At 47.3% G+C, this 22,948-nt stretch overlaps 5 protein-coding genes across 8 annotated transcripts; 3 read left to right on the top strand and 2 right to left on the bottom strand.

The window, feature by feature from the left end:
* Positions 1-172: 172 nt before the first annotated feature.
* Positions 173-22,846, bottom strand: Fibp (acidic fibroblast growth factor intracellular-binding protein). Of its 2 annotated transcripts, none has more exons than XM_070995928.1 (9): positions 22,840-22,846; positions 1,625-1,704; positions 1,239-1,557; positions 1,072-1,179; positions 883-1,015; positions 732-832; positions 606-674; positions 360-545; positions 173-304 (listed from the first exon to the last, which is right to left on the bottom strand). In XM_070995928.1, coding segments are annotated over exons 1-9 (1,077 nt in total). In that variant the 5' UTR covers positions 22,842-22,846; the 3' UTR covers positions 173-225. The 2 variants fall into 2 exon arrangements, with proteins under 2 accessions (XP_070852029.1, XP_016924618.1); XM_017069129.4 differs by lacking the exon at positions 22,840-22,846 and adding an exon at positions 1,763-1,780 and having other exon boundaries at positions 1,625-1,703.
* On the top strand, positions 2,194-6,318 carry Deaf1 (deformed epidermal autoregulatory factor 1). Of its 2 annotated transcripts, none has more exons than XM_017069191.4 (4): positions 2,194-2,676; positions 3,200-3,983; positions 4,799-5,430; positions 5,888-6,318. In XM_017069191.4, the coding sequence occupies exons 1-4, from the start codon at positions 2,545-2,547 to the stop codon at positions 6,056-6,058; spliced, it is 1,719 nt and encodes a 572-aa protein (XP_016924680.2). In that variant the 5' UTR covers positions 2,194-2,544; the 3' UTR covers positions 6,059-6,318. The 2 variants fall into 2 exon arrangements, with proteins under 2 accessions (XP_016924680.2, XP_016924679.2); XM_017069190.4 differs by having other exon boundaries at positions 2,196-2,676; positions 3,200-3,992.
* On the bottom strand, positions 8,532-11,902 carry trc (Serine/threonine-protein kinase tricornered). The gene is made up of 5 exons (XM_017069192.4): positions 11,189-11,902; positions 10,112-10,321; positions 9,944-10,050; positions 9,401-9,885; positions 8,532-9,344 (listed from the first exon to the last, which is right to left on the bottom strand). The coding sequence occupies exons 1-5, from the start codon at positions 11,669-11,671 to the stop codon at positions 9,250-9,252; spliced, it is 1,380 nt and encodes a 459-aa protein (XP_016924681.2). The 5' UTR covers positions 11,672-11,902; the 3' UTR covers positions 8,532-9,249.
* On the top strand, positions 12,246-13,993 carry LOC108005845 (uncharacterized). The gene is made up of 3 exons (XM_017069196.4): positions 12,246-12,883; positions 12,939-13,630; positions 13,690-13,993. Exons 1-3 carry the CDS (start codon positions 12,394-12,396, stop codon positions 13,804-13,806), a joined length of 1,299 nt encoding a protein of 432 aa, XP_016924685.4. The 5' UTR covers positions 12,246-12,393; the 3' UTR covers positions 13,807-13,993.
* Positions 14,142-22,532, top strand: kto (mediator complex subunit kohtalo). Of its 2 annotated transcripts, XM_036814986.3 has the most exons (8): positions 14,142-14,839; positions 14,895-17,559; positions 17,620-19,333; positions 19,397-19,765; positions 19,828-20,142; positions 20,202-20,504; positions 20,742-21,042; positions 21,107-22,532. In XM_036814986.3, the coding sequence occupies exons 1-8, from the start codon at positions 14,227-14,229 to the stop codon at positions 22,444-22,446; spliced, it is 7,620 nt and encodes a 2,539-aa protein (XP_036670881.3). In that variant the 5' UTR covers positions 14,142-14,226; the 3' UTR covers positions 22,447-22,532. The 2 variants fall into 2 exon arrangements, with proteins under 2 accessions (XP_036670881.3, XP_016924734.4); XM_017069245.4 differs by lacking the exons at positions 14,142-14,839; positions 14,895-17,559; positions 17,620-19,333; ... (1 more) ...; positions 19,828-20,142; positions 20,202-20,504 and adding an exon at positions 20,602-20,678.
* Positions 22,847-22,948: the final 102 nt, after the last annotated feature.

Genomic DNA, 22,948 nt, shown 5'->3' with positions numbered 1-22,948 from the left:
CGGTAAACGTGTATTTGAATATGTATTACAAAAGGATAAGTTATCTTAAGAGGTTAACAAAGCCAATGAAATATTCCGTTATATTAAATTAACTTGTATTATTTAATATGATCTTTTTTGTTATATTTGGGTATTACACAATGGCATGTCATATATAAAAATTAACAAAAATTAACACAAAACTAAAAAGTACTATTTAAAGTTGTTCCTAATTTCAATCACAGCTCAAATGTGATACATTTTATCCAAGCATAACGTTATGACCTGCATGTAACGATCCCAAAGACATCGAGTCTCCTGGTCTCTGCAAAAAATATATGGTTCATTAAGAACAACAAACTCTCTTGACAAGATCCCACCTAGATATCTCAAGATCCAAGACGCTTTGCGTTATGGAAGCAAGGAACTTATTCACTTGCTCGCGATTCCAGCCATTCTGCCGCCAAGGATCAATCAGTTTTTCACAGAGATCGACGAACAGATCGCGTAGCTCCCGATTCCTGTGCAAATTGCAGGCAATTGTGATCAAAGCTCGCCAGTAGGATCTATAAAATAGGCAGAATTTTATTACTAAGTGTTGAGATTCTTTGGAGAAAGGTATTTACCTAAAATTGCCATCTAGCTCGTGAAAGGCGCGCTCTAGAAGAACGGGTTTGAGGCGCATGCAGACAAGGCTAAGGACAAAGACTATATAAATTTAAGAAGTCCTTGACAGTATAAGTCATTCTTACTGCTTTATTTCCTTTTCCTTATCCAGTAGACAGCGCAATTCCCGCAAATCCAACAGGAACTCTTTATCCATTTCGGTGTCATAATATTCCGGTCCAGTGTGCTGCAATCAATCAGTTAGTACCGCAAGGAATTTAATGAATTTAGTCATGCCTGGTAAGTGTAGGTCCAGTAGATCATTATAGCATGGGAGCAAGTCAACAAATCGCTGAAACTGAGATATTGCAGCTTCTTTTTTGTGGTTTCAAAACGTAGACATGCCAGGAAAACAATGCAGGCATACTTTCTACAACATTTAAATGGTTAATTATGTGGGTGATGGAACAAATGTAAGATTTATACTTGGCCAGATCGGTGGATATGAAGAAATGTTGCTTTATATTGTTAGTCAGCGTGCCGGGCATCTCCTCCACGGACTTGAATATGCGTTTTACGTTGTCAAACTGTCGCCTGTTAAGGGATATCAAATATATCAGACCTTCCATATATTTAATGCCCAATCTTCCCACCGAACCGACTTCAGCTTGACGCACGTCTTTTCAGCCACCTCGTCTAGATCCTTGCGGTAGCGGGATGTCAGCTTCTTTCCGAGTATTTCGCGCGCCACCACATCATCGATGGAGTAATACTTCTCGGTGATTAGGTCACGCATATGTGGCTCCAGCTGGAAGCAGGATTGTTCCATCAGCTTTGTGGGTGCATTCAGATAGAGCTCAATCAGGGAATAGGTGCGGTAGTGGTCCAGGACATCGGATGCAATCAGGTCGCTGGGAGCCCCCATTGAATGGCCGAAGCCCTTCTGTTTCAGATAGGACACGGCCTCGCTGGCTGAAAAGGCAAATCGTAGGAGTCACTTTGAGGGCAATCAGGTGGCAATCTCGAGCAGTTGACATACAAGAGAATCCTTCGATCCATAGCTGATAGATTTCGGGATCCACTAGGGTGTAGTTACTGATAAAGACATCCACATCGGCCTGAAAAGATTGCGTTTTTATCAAAAGCTGCTCAGCACCATATCGTTACCAGTTTTTACCATTTTATTATTAGTAAGACCGTTTACTGTTTACTTCTCCAATAAAGTATCGATGCTAGAGATGAGTCATCGGCATACAACAAATATAACAATTCGTTTTTAAATGTTAATTAACTAATGAAAATTCTCATATTTAAAAGAAATGTTGTTTAATGAAAGAAAATTCACCAAAAAATGTTAATAGTTAATGGTATGAGCTCGCTTACTTCAGATTTCTTTTGAAAAGTAACTTGAGGCTAAGTCAAACCGTAAAAGAGTATCCTACTTCAGTTTTTAATTTAAAAAAAATATCCAAATAAAAACCCACAGATATCAGTTAAACTTTCGAATTACGAAATCCAGAGGTGGGACAAGGCCAGCAAGCACGAAGCGCGCCTATCGATAGGCGTCGATAGCAGGCGATAGTGCAACGCGCATGACAACTCTAGTTATCATGAGGAAGAAGAGGAGGATATCAACTTTTGGAGACGAATTTTAGTAAAGTTTAGGTTTAAAAAATGTAATTTGCAATGAACCAAGAGCTGTAAATAGGGCAATGCAACGAGAAAGCGACCAACGCGCAATTCGCATGTGAGTGGTGAGCGCGGGAAAAAACGGGCATCGCGGGCGGCAGCAGCAGTAGCAGCAGCAACAACAACACAACAGACCGTCCCGTCCGTCGTCAGACGTCGAATAAGATATATCGTATCCAATTGCAAGTTGCAATTCGATGAACAATTCAAGCGCATTAACATTGGCCCGAAGAATAAGTGAAAGTGAACTGGGATTGGCATAACAATAATATGGAACAGGTCGACTCCTCCACTGAGCTGCACCTGAACAGGAAAGATCTGGCCGCGCTGGCCGATGATGTTGTGAAAGAAGAGGTGATATTAGAAAGCCCGGGCCATCACCATCATCATCATCACCATCAGGTAGGGTAAACCAAATGGAAATGAGCAACAAACGAGGCGCCTTTTCCATTTCCCGTGTTTGGCTCTTGGCTTTGGCGGGGTGGTTTTGGTTCCAGACCGTGTGTGGTTCAGGTTCTACATCTGAATCTGAATCCGAAATAGAATCTGGCTCGAAAACCGCTCCGCTTCGCTCTGCGCAGTTGTGGAAAGTGGGTGGTGGGTGGTTGGGCGGTTGGGTGGCCTGGGGGTGGCGCAACTTGCGCCCTACGAACGCTCCATGCGACCCACTGGGCCACACAGCCACCCCCCTCTCGTCCCGCCGCCCCCCACAACCACCTCCACCCACCGCATTTGTGGCGCACAAATGTTGTGTATACCGATTTTCATTTTTCCCATGCTGTGTTGTTTACTTACATTCGAATTTTCTTCCTCGATTCCTGTGCAAATCGCATCGAAATAAATCGCAAACGTTACCAATTGGCTGCTGGACATTCACCCACATACATGTGACGAACGTGGTAATATGTGCGCTATGGTAATGCAGTTGGACACCAAGGTTCGCATGGTCACATCCTCCTCCAACGACAACAGCGGCAGCGGCGGCGCCAGCGGCGGTACGAGCGGAACGGGCGGAGGCGGTGTGGTTTCGGTGCCCGTATCCCTGCCCATCGGATCGATGATAACCGGCACCACCTTCAATGTGATCACGCCCGACCAGCTGCCCCACTTCAAGCCGATGCTGTGCGTCGACAACAATGGCTACCTGTCCGGCGGCACGGTCAGCATGGGCAACGACCTCAAAACGATCGTCATCCAGCAGCAGCAGACGCAACCCGGCGGGGGCGGCGGTGGTGGCGCCAATAGTGCGGGCACCAATACGACCGCCACCAATACGATTGGACTGAACCACGATGGCTCCGGGAGCAATAACAGCCACGATAGCCTGGCCACCTTGGAGCACGCCACCGGTGGAGCGAGTGGCGTTGGTGGCGGTGGCGGTGGCGGTGGAACGGGTGGTGGCTCCTCGAGCTGGTCGGAAAACCCGTCCACCCAGCACATGGAGGTCTTCCAGATCCGCTGCAAAACCACCTGCGCCGAACTGTACCGCAGCAAACTGGGCTCCGGCGGCCGTGGACGCTGCGTCAAGTACAAGGATAAGTGGCACACGCCCAGTGAATTCGAGCACGTGTGCGGCCGGGGCTCCAGCAAGGATTGGAAGCGCTCCATCAAGTATGGCGGCAAGTCGCTGCAGTCGCTCATCGACGAAGGTACGCTCACGCCGCACGCGACCAACTGCAGCTGCACGGTCTGCTGCGACGACGAAGCAGGTGAGTCAGGTGAGATGAACAACATTTACTACATACTGCGACATGGCGGACCGGATTCTGGTCACCTGAATCTGGTCATCCGCTCCGCCATGCCATCACAAGTACAGGAGACTCGGGCAAAACCGGAGAGCTTGTCACAAGAATTTGTCATTTATTTTGGGATACCGATTCACTAATGCGAAAGGGTGAATTACCGTCTTTTAAGGACACTCCTTAGTGTTGGAAAAATAGGTTTTGACATTAGATAACATTTAATGAATAACATATAATGTATTACCCAATAAAAAACCATTTGTGAAACTGGATAGAATTTAGAATTACATTTGTTATTAATTCCCTTTTAAATACCAAATCTTTCATATTCAAATCAAAATCGATTAAAAAGGAATACAGTAAACTAGAATTTTTATTCGGATGTTTTAAAATTACAGATATGTTAGCATTGCTAGCAAAAACTATCGAGTTTACATCTCGTCTGTTAATTAAAAGCAATTCAACACTGATTGCTCTTGATGACAAGTAATAACGTTACTTCAAAATGAATTTTAACAGGCACTTTACATCAAATGTATTTTTTTTACTAATTCGGAATAGCTCATTACTTGGTGTCAATTCACTTGTATCAATTTAAGACGTCCGTTATCAAACTTTTTGAGAAGTGAACTCCCCTTAAGACTCAAAAGAAAATGCAATTGTCTTTTTGAATAAGTATTCAGTCAGTACTCTATGCTTATCCTGTTTTGCCGAGTCCAATGTGCACCTCTTGACCAATGACAAACATTTGTTTAACCCCCTTACACGGTCATTTTGTTTAGCTTCCGGCCCTGTCCGTCTCTTCACGCCCTACAAGCGGCGGAAGCGGAATCAAACTGATCTCGACATGGATTCTGGACCCAAGCGCAAGCGAAATGCCCATCATAGTAATAACAACAACAATAATACCAATAACAACAACACGAGCGGGAGTGGAGCAAACAACTGTGTGGATGTGACGGCCGCCGCTGTGGCGGCAGCAACAGCCAGCGTGGTGGATGAGAACAACATGTTCCTGGCGGAGGAGAACATCACGTCCAAGGACGAGCCGTGGGCAGCACTTAACGACAGCCTGGACACCTCCACCGAGCTGGTCGACCAGTCGCAGATGGGCAACACCTACGAACGGGAAACGTTTGTGGTGAACATCAACGATGGATCCTCCATCGCCGTCCTGGACACCAGTCAATCGATGAAGAACATCGAACACGTCTACTGCACCATGGTCAAGGCGACCAATGACTTCAAGCGCCTGCTTAACGACATGAAGCAATCTTACGAGCGCCGCCTCGAGGTTCTGCAGAAGGAGCGCGATGCTGCGGTCAGTGCGATGCGAGTTCAGGTGCACGCGGACATCGATGACCCGAATATATCCGGCTCTCTGCACGGCAACGAGATCATTTCGGCCAAGAAGGTACCACAAAACCCATTTAGATCAAGAAAAATTATAAATATAGTCATCAAAGAAATTAGTTTCAACCGAAAATTGTTTCTTTAACAAAGATGATTTAATTCTACTTGAACAACTACATCTCATCTAAATCATAAGTAAACTAGGCATTTCTTAGAGTATTTATAACTTCAAGCACTAAAACTACGAATTCTGCTATACTTTTACAAATTTCCGATCTCCGCCACTAAATTTATACTCTATGAAGCTATATATTTTTTTTTTGTATTTTTTTTTATATAAATCTAGCTTAAAGTTAAAACCATAGACTAACTAAATTAAGAGCTCCAGCAGCTAAGGCCTTCAGCTCATAAGTTCCTGTTGCTTGGAATTTTTAAATTCGAAAGATTTTTATACTTTTGCTAAGATTTAAAAGATATTTAATTACCAGCTCACTAATCAATATTTCAATTTGAAATAGTGCGCCAACTGCAACCGCGAAGCATTGGCCGAGTGCTCACTGTGCCGGAAGACGCCATACTGTTCTGAGTTCTGCCAGCGGAAGGATTGGAATGCTCACCAGGTGGAGTGCACAAGGAGTCCACAAACGACAACGCAACAGGTCATGCTGTTGATCGACGATCAGTCCTAAGCAACGTAACGAATTGTACATACAAATTTTACTACTAATTAATACGATTATAAAAAGTTCCCCCTGAAGTCCATACTGAACGGACTCCCACCCCGATCCCAATCCCACAACCCTGAATCCCCGTCCCCATTAGCAAGCCTGCATCCTCTTAGACTTATGTCCTACATTAATGTAATTCTTAACGTACATATAACTATATAAATATATATACATTTTACTATTGAACGTAGGGCAAGCCAGCAAAAAAAAAACAAAAACAAGCGAAACGAAAATAAAATTAATTAAAAAAAGAGAAAAATGTAGCAAGCGAAAATCAAAGCAAGTGCAAAGGCGTAGAGAATTAATTAAGCTACGATTTGAAAGTAAAGAAAACTAAACCGATTACTTGTAATTCAATTTAAATTAAATTAAATTAATAATAGTTGCAAAGCGCATAGCATAACTAACAAGAGACCCCAAACATCCAGTCACAGTCACCCAGCTCCCCGCACCCCATAAAAAACACACACAATTGCCCACAGTGAAAAAAACAACTAGAGAAAACCTAAGCGAAGATAAAAAATTCTGAAACTACCATACATATTCGTCTATGTATACACTTTTCATTAGACTCTAAGCGCATAGTTAAACTTTTAACATTTTACCATTATAATTTTATGGATACTACTGCCCGTTACAAGCATCCAATAAAGATTTCAAACAAGCAAAAACAACCACAGTACGAAGTAAACGCAATCCGAATTCCAATTACATATATGCCCGCACAGTAATCGAACCGAAATGTAAACATATAGCTGAAAATCGAAAACCGAAAATCAACAATTTTACAGTTTGTTAGCTGTGTGTAAATGTGTCTCGTAGGGTTTTCCCCCTTCTCCCGTTTGTAAAGTTTTCGCCTACGCCCCCCAGCTGATGTAACAATTCTTATAGTCTGTAGTCTCCATATGCTAATACATTTATATATGTAGTATATATATATATAATAATATCTTTAAACAACTAGCTATATATTCCGATTCACGCACACACCCGTCACGTACACAGAGAGAAACCACAGCCGAAACACACACACAAGACACACAAGCGACATTTCCCAGATGCAAAGCAATTTACTTTCGATTTTCAGGCTCCCGCCTGAGCAAACCAATTTGAAATCTTTATTTTCATGTCTGTAATGGTTTCGGATGTTGCATTCAATTAAAACCAAACAATGCTGTTCAGATACACTGCAAAAATAACCAGAACAACAACCACTCACACGGCACACAGAACACAAATCAAAATCGAGCGCAAGTGCAGATAGAGAGATAGCGAGAGAAGTGCAGATGAAAAGATCAACAAAAATATATACATACATTTAAATGTACAAAGCCTACCTTTTTGTCGTGTTAATTTCTGGTTTCCTCAGGCCTGCTTAGTTATTCATTCATTTTGGGCGCCAATTTGGGTACTTTACAATTTAGGCCAAAGATCATAGGGTTTACCGTATGGATACAAAACACTTTAGGGTAAAATTGACCAATTTAATAGTTAAATGGTCCCAACCCATCGAATCTTCAATCTGACCAACGAAATAGTTACTCTCCCAACATCGAAATACACAACTTACAACTTTATGGTATGCTTACTTTTCAAATAGTAACCAACTCCACTGTTTACGGTTACGTAACCATCCGTATTGGTAAATTTCACCAATTTTCAAAATGATTTTATGTGTGCAATAAGTTTCAGATTGTTACTCTACTGGAAACATCCCTACCAAAATTTAAGATTGTTCCTCTCAAATTGATTGAAAATCCAGACACTAGATATCCTAAATCCCGTGTTAGATTTTTAAAGACAGGACTCCAATAGAAATTTTTTTTGAAATTTGATAGCAAGTGTTTTTTGCTTGATCTTTGGGAACATTTCAGTGATGATTATGAAATTTCTGCGGTAGGACAATTTTCTAAACTTTAATGTGGATTCTAATGACTAGGACCTTGAGGAATGGGGATAGGACCGCTGTAAGTACTAAGTTCATGTTTTAACATGGTCAAAATAAAACGAACCACTGTACTCGTTTGTAATTGTTAGTTATTATGCACATGTTTCATTTATTATTGCATTTCATGTTGCTGTGTAGCATTATTATCGAATTATCAGTATGCTTACTATTATTGTATTCTATTACCAAAAATAATTTCTTAAAACTTGTTTATTCGTTTAATTTATTTATAGGTATATTATCAATTATTTTAAGTTTGCATTCTGCAACTGCTCGGGGTAGAGTGTTTGCTATGTAATTAAATTTATACTTGCCAGCGGTAACTCGGTAACTTGTTCAATAACTCACTTTTTGCTCAAACCACAATTACGTGGAACTTAAAACTCCAGCGGGAAGAGCTACAGTAGAATGGTTTTTTAAATATATATTCGTATCCGTGGGAGTGGGTGGGGTGGCGGGTTATGTGTACATAGAACGAAACCGATATTTAAACATACTGTTGTTTATTTTGCTGTCTAGATTCGCTTTTGTTGCTGTTGGCATTAGTAACTAATTTGTGTGATAGATTTTCGATCCGTTTTTGCAATTGCGTTTTGTGTGGTTTTAGGTTTTACTATGTATTAAGACTTTGTTTCATAATAAATCGATACAAAACATATACGTATAATTAACGTGCCTAAAAGTTATAACATTTCTCAATTGGCTAAATAATAAATTTATGGGTATTTTGCTGCTGCCCAATGAAGTAAACAATATATATATATATAAAGAATTGCCAAATGGGTCCTTAATGGGGTACTGGTTTACAAACACAACGTTTAAACGGTTAAGATAGGGACTGAACAAAGCCAATGGAAGGACATGGGGGAGATTAGTATAGCGTTTAACCTAACCCGAGGCGCGGGTGACGCTTTAAGCAAAACTTTTTTACATACAATACATCGTTTGTTCGCGTTATCATATTCTTCTTTTTGTTTGGAATCACAAATGTTAGCTAGTATTTAAATACACATGTAGGTAAGACATTCAAAAAGGAAAATTGGGGTTTTCGTTTAGCGTGGAGTATGCTCTTGGTGGTGATGGTGTTAGAGAGACGACGGCTGTGGTGGTGATAAAATGGGTGGCAAAGTGCGGCAACCTTCAAGCTGCTTCTGCTCCTGCTCCGGATCTGGCTATGATTCCTGCTCCAAATCCTGTTCGGAATTCACTCCAAATTTCGCACCTCGAATCGCTTGTACGTGTAGTTGATAAAGACCCAGTCCTTGGCAATCTCACCGCCCTGCGGTATGGGTGCCGATGCTGCAATAGGGAATCATAAACTATCTGTCTTGCCTCTCCGTTAGTAGAATGCTTACGTATCTCCAGCGACACATCGGGAAACTCGTCAAAATTGGACGTATCGTCGATTGAGCGCACCTCAACGGGTATGGCCGCGGGACGTTCTCGTATGTGCTCCCAATCCACACCCCGGAAGAACGGCACTGACTTCAGATCCTCGAGACCGCGCTGGGAACCCAGCCGGCGATCGGCCTCGCAACAAAAGTTGATGATCGTCTCCTTGGCCTCCTCCGAGATGGGAATCTCCGGGGGAAATATCAGCGTCTCTCGCCAGTTCATCACCTTGCGATAAGTGTCCTGGGGATTGTCCGAGCAGAACGGAGGATAGCCCATCAGCATTTCGTACATGATGACGCCCAGGGACCACCAGTCGCAGGCGGGTCCGTAGCCAGTCTGCAGGAATACTTCGGGTGCAATATAGTCCGGCGTTCCCACCGTGCTGTAGGCAAGGGCGCGTCGGTTTCTCTTCCACGACTCGGCCCGTCGCTTCGAGTCCATGGGACTGCGTGATAGAGCAAGCCAATTAGTATTCCCAAGTTGATAATACCATTAATTCTTACCTGGCACAAGTGCCAATGAAATCGGATGGTTTCGCCTGCGACAAATCCCGATAAAAGTCTGTTCGATGCGACTTCTTCAAGCCAGTGCAAAGTCCGAAGTCAGAGAGCTAAATAATATTGGAATTGGCTTTTAGTACTCATATCCAAGTTATCTGAACTCCAGCTTACCTTGAGATGCCCTCGCGCATCCAGCAGTAAGTTATCGGGCTTGATGTCCCTGTGTATGAAACCGAGTTTGTGAATTGAGTCGATCGCCAATGCCGTCTCACTGATATAGAACTGTGTGCCTTCCTCGGATAGCGTGTCCTTCTTCATCAAAAGCGTCATCATATCACCACCAGGCAAGAACTCCATTATCAAATATAAATTGACTTGATCCTATTAAGTTTACAAGTTGGTTAAAATCCGTTTCTAATTAAATTCTTACTAGGGGTGCCTAAAATATTGTCTTTTTATACCACATAGCATTTAAAATATGAATCTATATCTCATATTTTGATTATTTAAAATTCTTAAAAATTCTGATTAGATTGATTTGTTAACTACTTTAACTGCCATAGTTAGGAACACACAAAATTAATAAGCTATACATTAAACAAAATTATACAAATAAAATAAGTTCGATTTATACAACTTTTAAGTGAAAAAAGCTCTTCTTATTGAGGTTCAACTGTAAAACATGAACAAGGAAATCCCATTAAAAAGATATTGACAAGACAGATATAAGAACGACTTCCTATGCTTCTGACTAAGAAAACTTTGCGAATGCGGAGAGATATCTTATTGAAGACTTATTTGCCTTTTGGATTACCCTACGCAATGGGACGCTTAGAACAGCGTATACTTATGTGTGTTGCATGTAAGCTGAACAGAGTTTCTCATAGCCTACTGTAATGCTAATGGGTCCTTATTTTCACTTAAGATTTATGTTATCTAACCATCTAATGTGTGACCAATGAGCATTTACTTTAGGCAGGTACGCCTGTAGCAAGAACTTTCACCGAGAAGAAGTGGAGGAAAGAGAACTGCGAAAAACAACAACAAAGGCGGAGAGAGAGAGCGAGAGAAAGAGAGACGTGACCATATGATTGGCAAGGCGCTTTTGGCACTTGCACTTGTATTGGTTTATTGATTTTTTGTCCGTGTTTTAACACAATTCTTTTGTTATGCGCGCTGTCCGCCCCCTTTTCGACCGCCCACCCGCTATGGCCATTGTTGTTGTTGCAGCTGACGTTCGTCACTCACCTGGAAACTGTAGTACATCTTGACCACCCACTGGTGATCGGCCTCGACGAGGACATCCCGCTCGGCGCGCACATGGGCCACCTGCTCCTTCTCGAGCATGTCTGCCTTGCGCAGCACCTTCATGGCGTACACATGTCCCGTGTCCTTTTTCTGGACCAGACGCACCTCACCGAAGGCGCCGCGACCGATGACTTTCAGCGCCTCAAAATCCTCGACGCCCAGGCGCAATCGCTTCAGCCGGAGATACTCCGTCTCCTTCTGGGCATGCTGCAGCCGCTTCTCCTGGCGCTGCGCCTCCGACAGGCTCTCGTCCTTCAACTGCGCTTCCAGCTTCGCCAGGCGCTGCTTCCGCTCGCCATACTGCGTCACCAGGTTACTGTAGTAGTTTTCCAACGTCACCTTGGCCTTGGTGGCCTTGTCCAGTGTGTGGTCGCTGAATCTGATCGAGGCACCGTCCGCGTCCTGCGTTCTGCTGCTCATCATCTAAGCTGGGGTTCTCTGTCCTGGTCGCCTCGGTTGCGTGTGTGTGGGTGTTTTGTGTGCTCCCTGACCGATGTACTGCTGTGTCGGTGCCTGCGGTGTGTGTGCGTGTGTGTGGTGAGGAGTTATGCACTTGCCAAAGCACACACACTGCCTTTTTCACCCGTTGCTTGCCTTTTTCCTCGGTAATTTGTTGAAATTCCTCCCTCTGCTGCTTCTTCTTCGAGTGCCATTCGCATTGTGCACCCCCAACAAAGCAAAGTAGGCTGCGCTTCATGGGGGCCAATCGATAGGTAATCGATTGCTGAGAACATCGGTGCTTTTGAGCAGACAGCTTTTTTTCCCGTCAATTCTTAGTTTTCTTTTTGTGTAACAGAGAATCCGTTTTTTAAGTTAAATTGATAACAGCGAAGAATGCAGTTTGTTTAAACTGCAATTATTAATGCAATTATTAAACTAAACTAAATTATAAATCAAAAACACAGCTCAATCCTTAATAACCAAGAAACCAATTTATTAAGCGTACAGCTTTTTACCGCCAAAAACGTATTTTTTCGCCAAAAGCTGTCAGCACTGTCAGCTACCCAATTAGTAAATAAATAGAACTAATCTAACCGACTTGGTGGTGATTTATCCATGTTGGGCGTTAATCAATCGACTGCCTTTTTTAATCTGGTCACTCGGTGACTGTGACAGTTCCGGACAATGACCAAAGTCAGCTAATAATGGCGCGAATTACCAATATCCTGGATTTGGACCCCAGTTCTATATTGTATATTCTAAAGCTTTTGAGCTTAGAGGACCAGTTGCACCTGGCGAGGTGCTGTCGATTCTTCAGGGACGCCTTTCTCCACATGCACCGCCACCATTTCCAGGAAGTCGTTGACAAGGACACGAACCTAAGGACTCTGGAGGATTGGCACACCTTTCTGTGGCTGTGCGGCGGTCGCATCCGTACCCTGGAGTCCCACTTCGACGATGACCATCCATTGCAGCTGCTCCCGCTGATCAGCAGGCACTGCTACCGACTGGAGGGGATCTCCATATACAATGCAACTGTGGCCCGAGCGCAGCCGTATCTGCTGAGGATGAGTTCTCTCAGGAAAGTGCACGTTCGCAACTACAAGAGCACCAGCAAGGACCTAATCAGGGCCATAAGGATACACCTGCCGCGCGTAACAAGCCTTAGCTTGGAAAGCTTCGATCGAAGGGAGTGTAAGGATAACAATTTTTGTAGAGTCCCATTTAATCCCGATTTTCCACTTGACAGTACAAGAAGTGCGTCACTTCAGCGAGATGGTGGAACTGGGCTTGTACGACGAGGTCACTGCCTCGGAATTCGCCACCATTGTGAAACCTATGAGACAGCTGCGTTGCCTCCAGATGCGCACCGCCAAGCGCTCTCTGATCACAAGCAATCTCAGGATGCTGGCCACCAACTGCCACCAGTTGGAAAAGCTGACGTTCAACGACTGCGAGGCAGATCTGTTGGTCCTGCCGCAGTTTGCGAACCTAAAGTACCTGCAAATATACTGCCCGGAGGACCTAAAGACGCGCCTCTTCAAGGCACTGGCAAAGAGCCAGTGCTCCATGCAGCTGGAGTATCTCATCCTGCATCGCAAGCGTTGGATTGACGAGAAGCAGGCGCAGTACATTAGTGCTTTGAAGGAGCTCCGATGGCTGGTCTGCAAACCTCGAGACGATCTCTGCGTTCGCCACTTGTCGGAGTTGAGACAATTGGAGTGCCTTTCAGTGCAGTCTGCTCGCGAAATCGGAGAAACGCAGCTCTCCTTGCTGGTGGCTAATAACGAGCGCCTGCGGTATCTAAACATCTGCTATTGCCTTGGCATCACAGACGCCTTTGTTCTGGGCACTCTGGGAAGTCTGTCCAGCCGAGCGGTTCAGCAACCTCTGGAGCTTTTTGCAGCGGCCACTGACATCAGGCATGACATCATGGAGCGAGTGAGTAATCCTGTAGTAAGTCCTGTATTTTATGTGACATTTCATGCCTCCCTTTTCAGCTGCCTCACGACTTTCCCCTAAAAATGCTCTGCCTGAACTTTGAATGCAGCGATGGAATGACCAGTGGCAATCACTTTTATGCCGACGAGCCGGAATTCGATCGCCAAGCTGTTTGAGGCCTTGTTCGTTTCACAACGAATGTTTCTTTAAACATTACCAAAAATCCAAACTGAATTAATACATCTTTATATACAGCTTTATTCGTGATCGTATCACTTTGAGTGATATTCTTTTGTTATTGCACAACAATGTATTCAACTTTTTCACTATATACTTAAAATGTATTTTATCCTGATGAAAAAAAGTTTATTTATTCATGTGGAATCGGTTGATCAGAACAATCATGTGATTCAAGTTTAAACTTCGATTGACGCGACCACCTTGTTCCGCGGGCTGTTATCGAACCATCGATGACTCATCGCGTTTCGCTTTTTTTTCGTCCCATCACTAATATTTATGTTGTTTGTTGGAAAAAGTTGGAAAAGAAAATTCGCTGAGAAAACCCGTGTGGAAAACGCAACTAGAGGGCCGCCAAGATGCTGTCCATGCTGCAGGAGAAGCGTCCGCTGAAGCGCACCCGCCTGGGTCCGCCGGACATCTATCCGCAGGACGCGAAGCAGCGCGAGGACGAGCTGACGCCCACGAATGTGAAGCACGGCTTTACGACGACGCCGCCGCTTTCTGATGAATTCGGGACGGCCCACAACTCGAATGTGAACGCCAGCAAGGTGAGCGCCTTCTTCAGCGGCGTGCTGGCCAAGAAGGAGGAGCTGATGACCCTACCGGACACGGGGCGCAAGAAGCAGCAGATCAACTGCAAGGACAACTTCTGGCCCGTCTCGCCGCGGCGCAAGTGCACCGTGGACGCCTGGTTCAAGGACCTCGCCGGGAACAAGCCCCTGCTCAGCCTGGCCAAGCGGGCGCCCTCGTTCAACAAAAAGGAGGAGATCTTCATCACACTGTGCGAGAACCAGGTGAACATGCAGCGCGCCACCTGGTTCATCAAGCTGAGCGCCGCCTACACGCTCAGCTTCACAGAGTCCAAAAACAAGAAGCGCAGTATCTACGACCCGGCCGCCGAGTGGACCGGCAACATGATCAAGTTCATGAAGGAGCTGCTGCCCAAGCTGCAAGAGTACTATCAGCAGAGTAAGTGCAATCGTTCAGATTTCTTTGTCTTGTTGATACAAATATTTTCTTTCAGGCCACGACAAGTCCTCTTCGAATGGTAGCACTTCGGGAAGCCTGACTGCCTCCGGAAATGGTTCCGGCAGCAATGGAACTTCTGGCGGCAGCTCTATTAACTCCGTGGCCAGCAGCAGTGCTCCAACGAACGTAATCCCCGTGCCCAGCATGGCCAGTCCCTTGCCCCCGATCCACAGTCCAGCGAATGGCCAACAAGGAGCACCCGGCCAGCCTGTGGGTTCTGGCAGTGTATTGCCGGCGACGGGGAGTCTTGGTGGAGTGGTAGGTGGACCCGGATCTTCAGTAGTTGGAGGAGCCGCTGGCGCAGGAGCTGCAGTGCCGCCAGGCTCTACAATTTCCGGGATAGGGAGCCAGTTTGAAGACAGCCGTAACGCGCTCAAGTACTGGAAGTACTGTCATCAACTGAGCAAGTACATGTACGAAGAGTCCCTGTTGGACCGTCAGGAATTTCTAAACTGGATCCTCGACCTGTTGGACAAGATGCGTACCCAGGCGAGCTTCGACGAACCGCTGAAAAAGCTGGTACTCAGCTTTGCCCTTCAGTATATGCATGACTTTGTCCAGTCAGAGCGCCTTTGCCGGAAGATGGCCTACATAGTGTCCAAGAAATTGGCTCAACTCCTCAACACTGTGGTGGAGCAGCAGGCCATAAAAGATCTGGACGAGCAAAAGTTGCAACAGGATCCCTACGAGCTGGCACTGCAGGAGCAGATGAGTTGTCCGCATCACCGGGACATCGTGCTGTATTTGAGCACGATTCTGCAGATCATCACCATCGAGTGCCCCACTGCTCTGGTCTGGAGCGGAATAGCGGCTCACCGAGCACCATCCTCGCTGTTGGGCAGTCCGTTGGACCATCTTCCGCTGGCGCCCTCTGTCCTGCCGATGCCCACGCGCTGTCCGCGAACCAACCAGGAGATCCGGCGACAACTGCGTTCCGCCGAGTCGGATATTGTGTTGCGTACACAGCATGCTGAGCAGCGCTGGTTCGCCGCCAAGTGGCTGAGTGCCGGCAAGAATCACTACACCAGTGTGCTGGCCACACTGGACCACCTGGACACGCACTGCTTCGATCGGATGGAACACAACAACAGCATCGACACGCTATACGCCCATATTTTTCCCAACCCAAGCGCCAGTCGTCGACGGGAGGAGGATCAGCTGGAACCGCGACCAGCATACGAACCGAAGCAGGACAAGGACACGGTGCGCATCTTGTGCGAGTGGGCTGTGTCTGGGCAGCGCTGGGGCGAGCACAGGGCCATGGTGGTGGCCATTCTACTCGACAAACGCCAGATCGACGTGACCAGCACGCCGGCAGATCAACAATCCAGTGATAAGGATGACAAGGACTCGCTAGCGTCGGGCGCTGGCTTGATCGATGGTCTGCCTGTGTTCCAGCACGTCTTGATGCACTTCCTCGACCACGACGCTCCCGTTTTGGATGAGCACGTGAGCAGCACCCAGCAGCGCACCGAATTCACCAATCTTGTCCAGCTATTCAGCGCCTTGATACGACATGATGTCTTTTCGCACAACGCCTACATGCATACGCTGATATCTCGGGGAGATCTGTTGCTAGAGTCTGTGCTGGTGATCAAATCGGGAACGACAGCCACGAAAACATCTCCCCCACCTCCGGCTCCACCGCCGACGACGTCGCACGGATTCGATGATGACGGATTCGGCGCGGGCCTTGACTTTAAGCACGAGTTCGACGATTCGAATGTGGACGATGATCTTGACAAACTGGTACAGAACATTAAGGAAAAGGGCCAACATCACGAGGCGCCCGACAGTCCCAAGATCGGTCCTCCTGGCGATGGGGAAACCAGCACTGGCGGTAGCATATCGCGGCACTACGTTTACACCAAGCACTTTCCCATCCCCCAGGACGATCCCAGTATGAGCAGCTACAGTAGCGAAAGCAACCAGCGTTACATTCTGCTGTTCGGAGTGGGTAAGGAGCGGGATGAAAAAAAACACGCCGTCAAGAAAATGTCCAAGGAGATTGGCAAGCTCTTTACTAAGAAGTTTAGCATCGATGTAGCCGCTGCCGGTCATGTGAAGAAGCACTCACGCAACGAGTTCAATTTCGAAGCCACCACGTCCAAGTGCCAGCAGATGGCCTATTTTGACCAGCACGTGGTCACCGCCCAGTGTGCGGCCAATGTCCTGGAGCAGCTGAACGGTTTCGCCTTGGGAAACAACAACTACCTACCGGTGCAGGAGCACGTAGCATTCCTGTTTGACCTGATGGAGCTGGCTCTCAATATCTACAGTCTGCTGGAGCTGTGCGATAGTCTACTGAAGGAGTTGCCAGAGGTGGAGCACCAGTTGCAGCTGAAAAAGTCAAACCTGGTGCGAAGTTACACGACCTCGTTGGCTCTCTACATTGTAAGCATCCTGCGCCGCTACCACAGTTGCCTGCTTCTTTCGCCGGAACAGACGCTTTCTGTTTTTGAGGGAGTCTGTCGCACAATTCGTCACGTAGCCAATCCGAGCGAGTGCTCCTCTGCAGAGCGTTGTATCATCGCCTACCTGAGTGATCTTCATGAGTCCTGCGTCTTGCTGCAGGGCAAGGAGCAGTCCACGGAGTACTACCAGCAACTGCAGTGCATCAAGCGTTTTAAGGATATTTTCAATACTCCAGAACAGCTCGGGTGAGTTTAGATCGCATTTATTCTAAATTAAGAACCAAACTTACAAGATTCTTTTATTAGCCTACCCCCTCAAGGCTACAATCCGCAGTTGCTGCAGGAGCTGTTTATGGCACCACGTCGCGGTGGTAAACTGGATCCTCACTGGTTGGGAACGCTGCACGAGTCGCCGGCAAACGTGTACAGCTTCGTGTCCAACGCCTTGATTGCCGTATGTCGAGAGACGGACAACGAGCGACTAAACGATGTGGCTCTGGCATGTGCCGAGCTGACCGCCAGCTGCAACGTCCTGTCCGAGGAGTGGATTTACGCCTTGCAGAGCCTGTGCAGCGGCAGTAAGAGTCCGCGGTATCCACACCTGGGCGGACAAGTGGACATTGGACAGGGCAAGACCCACAACGCCCTTGCCGTATTCGTGTGTATTCTGGTGGCCAGGCACTGCTTCTCGCTAGCGGACTTCGTAAGTAAGTTCGCCCTGCCCACATTGGCCCGGTCCGTAAGCGCTGGTGGAGCTGAATTGAGCGTGGACGCGGAGGCGGGTGCTCGACTTACTTGCCACCTAGTGCTGAAGCTGTTCAAGACCCTGGAGATTCCACAGCCGGGCATGTACTCTGTGAGCACGTCCCCAAATCCGCTCCACGCCGTTGGCAACGACTTTAGCATACGATTGAGCTGCGATCGTCACCTACTCGTGGGCGCCCACAAGACCATACCCATAGCAGCCGTGCTGGCCGTGCTCAAGGCCATTCTCATTGTCGTGGACAATGCAGCACTTAAGACTCCAATAGCTGCTGGCAGCGGATCATCCTCCGGTGGATTGGGCGGAGCTTTTGGAAGCGGCAAGCGGAGTGGCTTCAATACTCCTGTTCATCCGGGTAGCACGCCAAAAAGCAACGAACAGAGACCGGCTGACCTAAGCCAGATCTTGGGCACGAGCGATCTCCAGTTGGGCAGTAGTTTAACGAGCGAACCGGAAGCTTTGCAACAGCCGTCGGTTGGAGGAATTGAGCAGATATCACTGCTGGAGTTCGCCCAGGCGGTGCTCAAACAGATCTGCGCCCAGGAGCACGTCTTGGAAAGGTGCCTGAAGAATGCAGAGCAGCTGTGCGACATGATAATCGACGAGATGCTGACTGCCAAGCAGGCACAGCGGGTTCTGCACATGATCTGCTATCCAGAGGCCGAATTCAACATAATATCCGAGCTGGACCAACGCTCGATGATAGTGCGCATTCTGGAGAATCTGGGACAATGGACACTGCGTATCTCTTGGCTGGACCTGCAGCTCATGTACCGCCAATCGCTGAGCAACAACGCGGAGTTGAATGTCTGGCTTGACACGGTGGCCCGCGCGGCCATCGACGTCTTCCACATGGAGGAGGTAGTCTTACCGGGCGCTCTGAAGGCGACACACAAGCCCAAACCGTCCACCTGGCTGGTGGCTCCACTAATCGCCAAACTGACACCGGCAGTTCAGGGCAGGATTCTGCGAGTTGCCGGTCAGGTGCTTGAGAGCATGAACTACTTCTCCAAAGTGCCCAAGTCAGATTGCAATAGCTCGGGCAGCGGCGACGAGCGCGAGAAGAGCAACAGTTGTCACAGTAGCAACAGCTATGGCCTGGGAGGCGTGGCGGCACGCAACAAGAAGATGCCACTCAACTACCAACCATTCCTGGGCCTCATCCTCACTTGTCTAAAGGGTCAGGACGAGTATAAGGAGAACTTACTGGTTTCCCTCTACGCCCAGCTTTCACAATGTCTGCAATCCTTTGCCGAGGTAAGTGTTCGATCTTTTAACTGGCAGACTTCAACTAATCCTCTTATGTATTTTGATTTTCAGCTGGACACAATCGGTGGTATTGATGAGCCACAGGCACGTGAAGAGATCCTTGATGCTCTGCAGTTGCGCTTCTCGCTGGTGGGCGGCATGTTCGAGGCCATCCAGAAGAACAGCACCCCTACCACAGACTGGGCCATTCTCCTGGCTCAACTGGTTTGCCAGGGCGTAGTGGATCTGAGCTGCAATCGTGAGCTCTTCACCACCGTGGTGGACATGCTGGCCACCCTGGTGCATTCGACGCTGGTCTCTGATGATGAGAGGCACTACATGAACCTGATGAAGAAGCTGAAGAAGGAAATTGGAGAAAAGAACAACGCCTCCATTCGGGTCATCCGGCAGCTTCTGCCGCTGTACAAGCAGCCCACCGAAGTAAGTAGTTGTGGTCACAGCACTGATTCAGTTCGGAAACTAATTTTGATTTCTTGGCTTAGGTGATAGCCTGTGAGCACGCTGGAATGGACACTAAGGGGAACAAGATCTGCGACATGGACAAGAAGCAACTGCGCATATCGGACAAGCAGCGCATAAGCGTGTGGGACATATTAGAAGGACACAAGAACCCGGCGCCCCTTTCGTGGGTGTGGTTCGGGGCAGTGAAGCTGGAGAGAAAGCCTCTTACCTACGAGGAAGCTCATCGCAATCTGAAGTACCACACTCACAGTCTGGTCAAGCCCAGTAGCTACTACTATGAGCCTTTGCCGCTGCCGCCCGAGGACATTGAACCCGTGCCTGAGAAAATTTTCGTAGTACGTTGCTGCATTGTTATTATTTGATCGTTCCTAAACACATTGTTTTTCCTTCGCAGAAGGATGAAATGAAGGCGGACACGCCTTCCTCGGTGGATCAGTCGCCAAGCGCCGGCCCGGGTGGCACTGGAAGGGGCCGCGGCAAGGGAACGACCACGCGAAAGCGCAAGCCCAAGAACCCAAAGACTCCGCCCGTCGTCAACACTCAACAACAGCAGCCTCAGCTGGCGCCACAGCCCCAGCAGCCACAAAATGTTCAACAGCAGCAATTGCAGCAGCAGCAGCAACAACAGCAGCAGCAACACATGCAACAGCAGCAGATGCAGCCGAATCCAATGAATCAGATGCCAATGAATATGCCGGTAAGAAAGGGAACTTTATACACCTATAAGAATCGATGATTTACAAATGATTTAATGCTGTACTGCATTTGGTAGTTTTTTAACAAGAAATCAAAGCAACCAATTATAAAAAAATAATGGCAGTAAAATTCAAAAGTTTTAAATTGGAAATTCAGATTTTCGTAGCCTTTTTAGGTATCAAACCATTCTTTCTAATTCCTCGAATTTGACCTTGAACTAAATCGAACTCTTCCGCAGATGAACATGCAGCAGTTTGCACCCAATCCGAACAACATGATGCAGCAGAACGCCATGTTGCAGCAACAGCAGCAGATGCAGCAAATGGGCAACAATCCGCTGCAACAGCAGCTAAATGTGGGTGGTGGCAACGGGCAGCAGAATCCCCAGATGAACTTTATGCAGCAGGGACCGGGAGGCGGTGGAGCCGGACCACAAGGCATGCCGGGCCAGCAGCAGCAGTGGCACAATGCCCCGCAGCAGCAGCAACCGCCACAGCCGTACCACAACCAGTACGCTCCGCACCAGCAGAATATGCAATGTAAGTCGGACTATAAGGATTTCAAGGGAATCCAGTGGGTAATCCTTGTCAACCATTATTTCAGCAAATCGTATCGAAAGGCCGCCGCTGAATGCCAACTCCAAGCAGGCCCTGTCCCAGATGCTCCGTCAGCGGCAGCCGTTCCAGCAGCAGCAGCAGGCGCAACAGGGGCCCGGTGGCGGTTTCAACCCGATGCAGCAGCAACCCCAGCCGTCCCAACAACAGCCGGGTCCCCAGCAGCAGATGAATCCCAACCAGATGCGACAGCAACAAATGAATGCCCAACAGAATCCTCAGTCGGTGGCCGCCTTCAATGCCCTGCAACAGCAGCAGCAGCAGAACGCCCAACAGCAACAGATGAATCCCAACCAGCAGCAACAACAGCAGTTCATGCGCGGCGGCAACATGCGACCCGGCATGGCGCCCAACCAGATGAATCAAATGAACATGGGAGGCCAGGGCATGCCGCAGAACCCAATGATGCAGCAGCAGATGCCACAGAACATGGTGGGCATGGTCAATCCGAACGCGAACCAAATGATGCAGACCGGTGGTGCTCAGGGAGGCAATGGAGTGGGAGTTGGAGTCGGAGTTGGTGTCGGCGTGGGCGTTGGCGGCGCTGGCAACAACCCCAACATGGGCATGGGAGGCATGCCCCAACAGGGAATGATGCAACAACAGCCGCAACAGCAACCCCAACAGCAGGTCCAGTTCCAGAACTTCCAGAATCAGTACCAGCAGCAGCAGCAACAACAGCAGCAGGGCATGCAGCAACAGGGCGGCGGAGCAGGCGTTGGCGTTGGTGTTGGAGTTGGTGTGGGCATGGCGCCCAATCAGCAGCAACAGCAGCAGGCCAACATGATGGGAAACTTCAATCCGCAGATGCAACAGGCGAATCGCAACAATCCCGACTTCATGGCGGTGGCCGCAGCTGCCCAGCAGCAGCAGCAACAACAGCAGCAACGCGTTGTGCCCGGAGGAATGATGGCCGGAAACCGGAATCAGTACATGAACCAGGCGCCCAACGTAACCATGTCAAACATGATGGGCCCGGGACCCGGAGGGGTGGTCGGTCAGGTTCCACCCTACGCCCGTCAGCAGTCGGCGGGAGGCGGCAAACCGGGCGTCTTGAACACCCAGCAACAGTTCCAGCAACAGCAGCAGCAACAACAACAGCAGCTAAGGCACCAGCAAATGATGCAGATGCAGGGCATGGGTGGTGGCGCCGGCGGGGGAATGGGATCCGGGCCGCAGCAGGCCGGCGGAGCCGTTGGTGGAGGCGGTGGTGGCGGAATGGTGCCGCAGCAGCAGAGCATGAACCAGCAACAGACGCCCAACCTGGTGGCTCAGCTCCAGCGCCAAAACATGATGGGCCAGCAGCAGTACCAACCGCCACCATACTAGATCATAGACACTCCTTAGTTGTAAGCCTAGTCCTAATCATTTATTTATCAGATGTATTTGCAATAAACGTACATTCAAAACAAAAATATTTAATTTTTTAATTAACCTATGGTTCTGGATAGATAAGAAATATGACTCATAACTATTGAGTAATTATTATTAAAAAGTTTAATGAAAAACATACTAAGGCGAACCAAAAAAGAATTTTTTACTCGATCACTGTAAATTAGAATTTTGTTTTAATATATTAACTCATTTAAAACACCTTTTTGGAAATTATAAGAAAATCGTTCGTTGAAATTATCAGTTTTCTTTATCGTTTACACAAACTTGAATCCTTTTTTTAAAATTAAGTTGGGTAGTTCTATTTTTATTTATATTAACACTTCGTTTATTTTATTTTTAGCAGATTATAATTTCTAACTTTGTAAAAATGTATGATTTTTTATTTATTTAGTTAAATTTAAATATTTAAAAATTCGTACACTTAAATAAGAAAATA

The sequence above is a fragment of the Drosophila suzukii genome, chromosome 3, assembly GCF_043229965.1.
Source record: "Drosophila suzukii chromosome 3, CBGP_Dsuzu_IsoJpt1.0, whole genome shotgun sequence".
Classification (NCBI taxonomy): domain Eukaryota; kingdom Metazoa; phylum Arthropoda; class Insecta; order Diptera; family Drosophilidae; genus Drosophila; species Drosophila suzukii.
The sequence above is the reverse complement of the archived record's forward strand: the minus strand, read 5'-3'. Positions and strand labels throughout refer to the sequence as shown.

Coding starts and splice junctions, on each gene's coding strand:
- Deaf1 (XM_017069190.4), top strand. CDS start 2,545: ATGGAACAGGTCGACTCCTCCACTGAGCTGCACCTGAACAGGAAAGAT. Junction 2,677..3,199: donor ATCATCATCATCACCATCAG/GTAGGGTAAACC, acceptor ATGGTAATGCAG/TTGGACACCAAGGTTCGCAT. Junction 5,431..5,887: donor AGATCATTTCGGCCAAGAAG/GTACCACAAAAC, acceptor AATTTGAAATAG/TGCGCCAACTGCAACCGCGA.
- trc (XM_017069192.4), bottom strand. CDS start 11,671: ATGATGAGCAGCAGAACGCAGGACGCGGACGGTGCCTCGATCAGATTC. Junction 10,322..11,188: donor AGATGTACTACAGTTTCCAG/GTGAGTGACGAA, acceptor TAAACTTAATAG/GATCAAGTCAATTTATATTT. Junction 10,051..10,111: donor ATGCGCGAGGGCATCTCAAG/GTAAGCTGGAGT, acceptor AATATTATTTAG/CTCTCTGACTTCGGACTTTG.
- LOC108005845 (XM_017069196.4), top strand. CDS start 12,394: ATGGCGCGAATTACCAATATCCTGGATTTGGACCCCAGTTCTATATTG. Junction 12,884..12,938: donor AAGCTTCGATCGAAGGGAGT/GTAAGGATAACA, acceptor TCCACTTGACAG/TACAAGAAGTGCGTCACTTC. Junction 13,631..13,689: donor GGCATGACATCATGGAGCGA/GTGAGTAATCCT, acceptor CTCCCTTTTCAG/CTGCCTCACGACTTTCCCCT.
- kto (XM_036814986.3), top strand. CDS start 14,227: ATGCTGTCCATGCTGCAGGAGAAGCGTCCGCTGAAGCGCACCCGCCTG. Junction 14,840..14,894: donor GCAAGAGTACTATCAGCAGA/GTAAGTGCAATC, acceptor ATTTTCTTTCAG/GCCACGACAAGTCCTCTTCG. Junction 19,334..19,396: donor GTCTGCAATCCTTTGCCGAG/GTAAGTGTTCGA, acceptor TTTGATTTTCAG/CTGGACACAATCGGTGGTAT.
- Fibp (XM_070995928.1), bottom strand. Junction 1,016..1,071: donor ATATCCACCGATCTGGCCAA/GTATAAATCTTA, acceptor TAAATGTTGTAG/AAAGTATGCCTGCATTGTTT. Junction 675..731: donor AAGGAAAAGGAAATAAAGCA/GTAAGAATGACT, acceptor CTTTGTCCTTAG/CCTTGTCTGCATGCGCCTCA.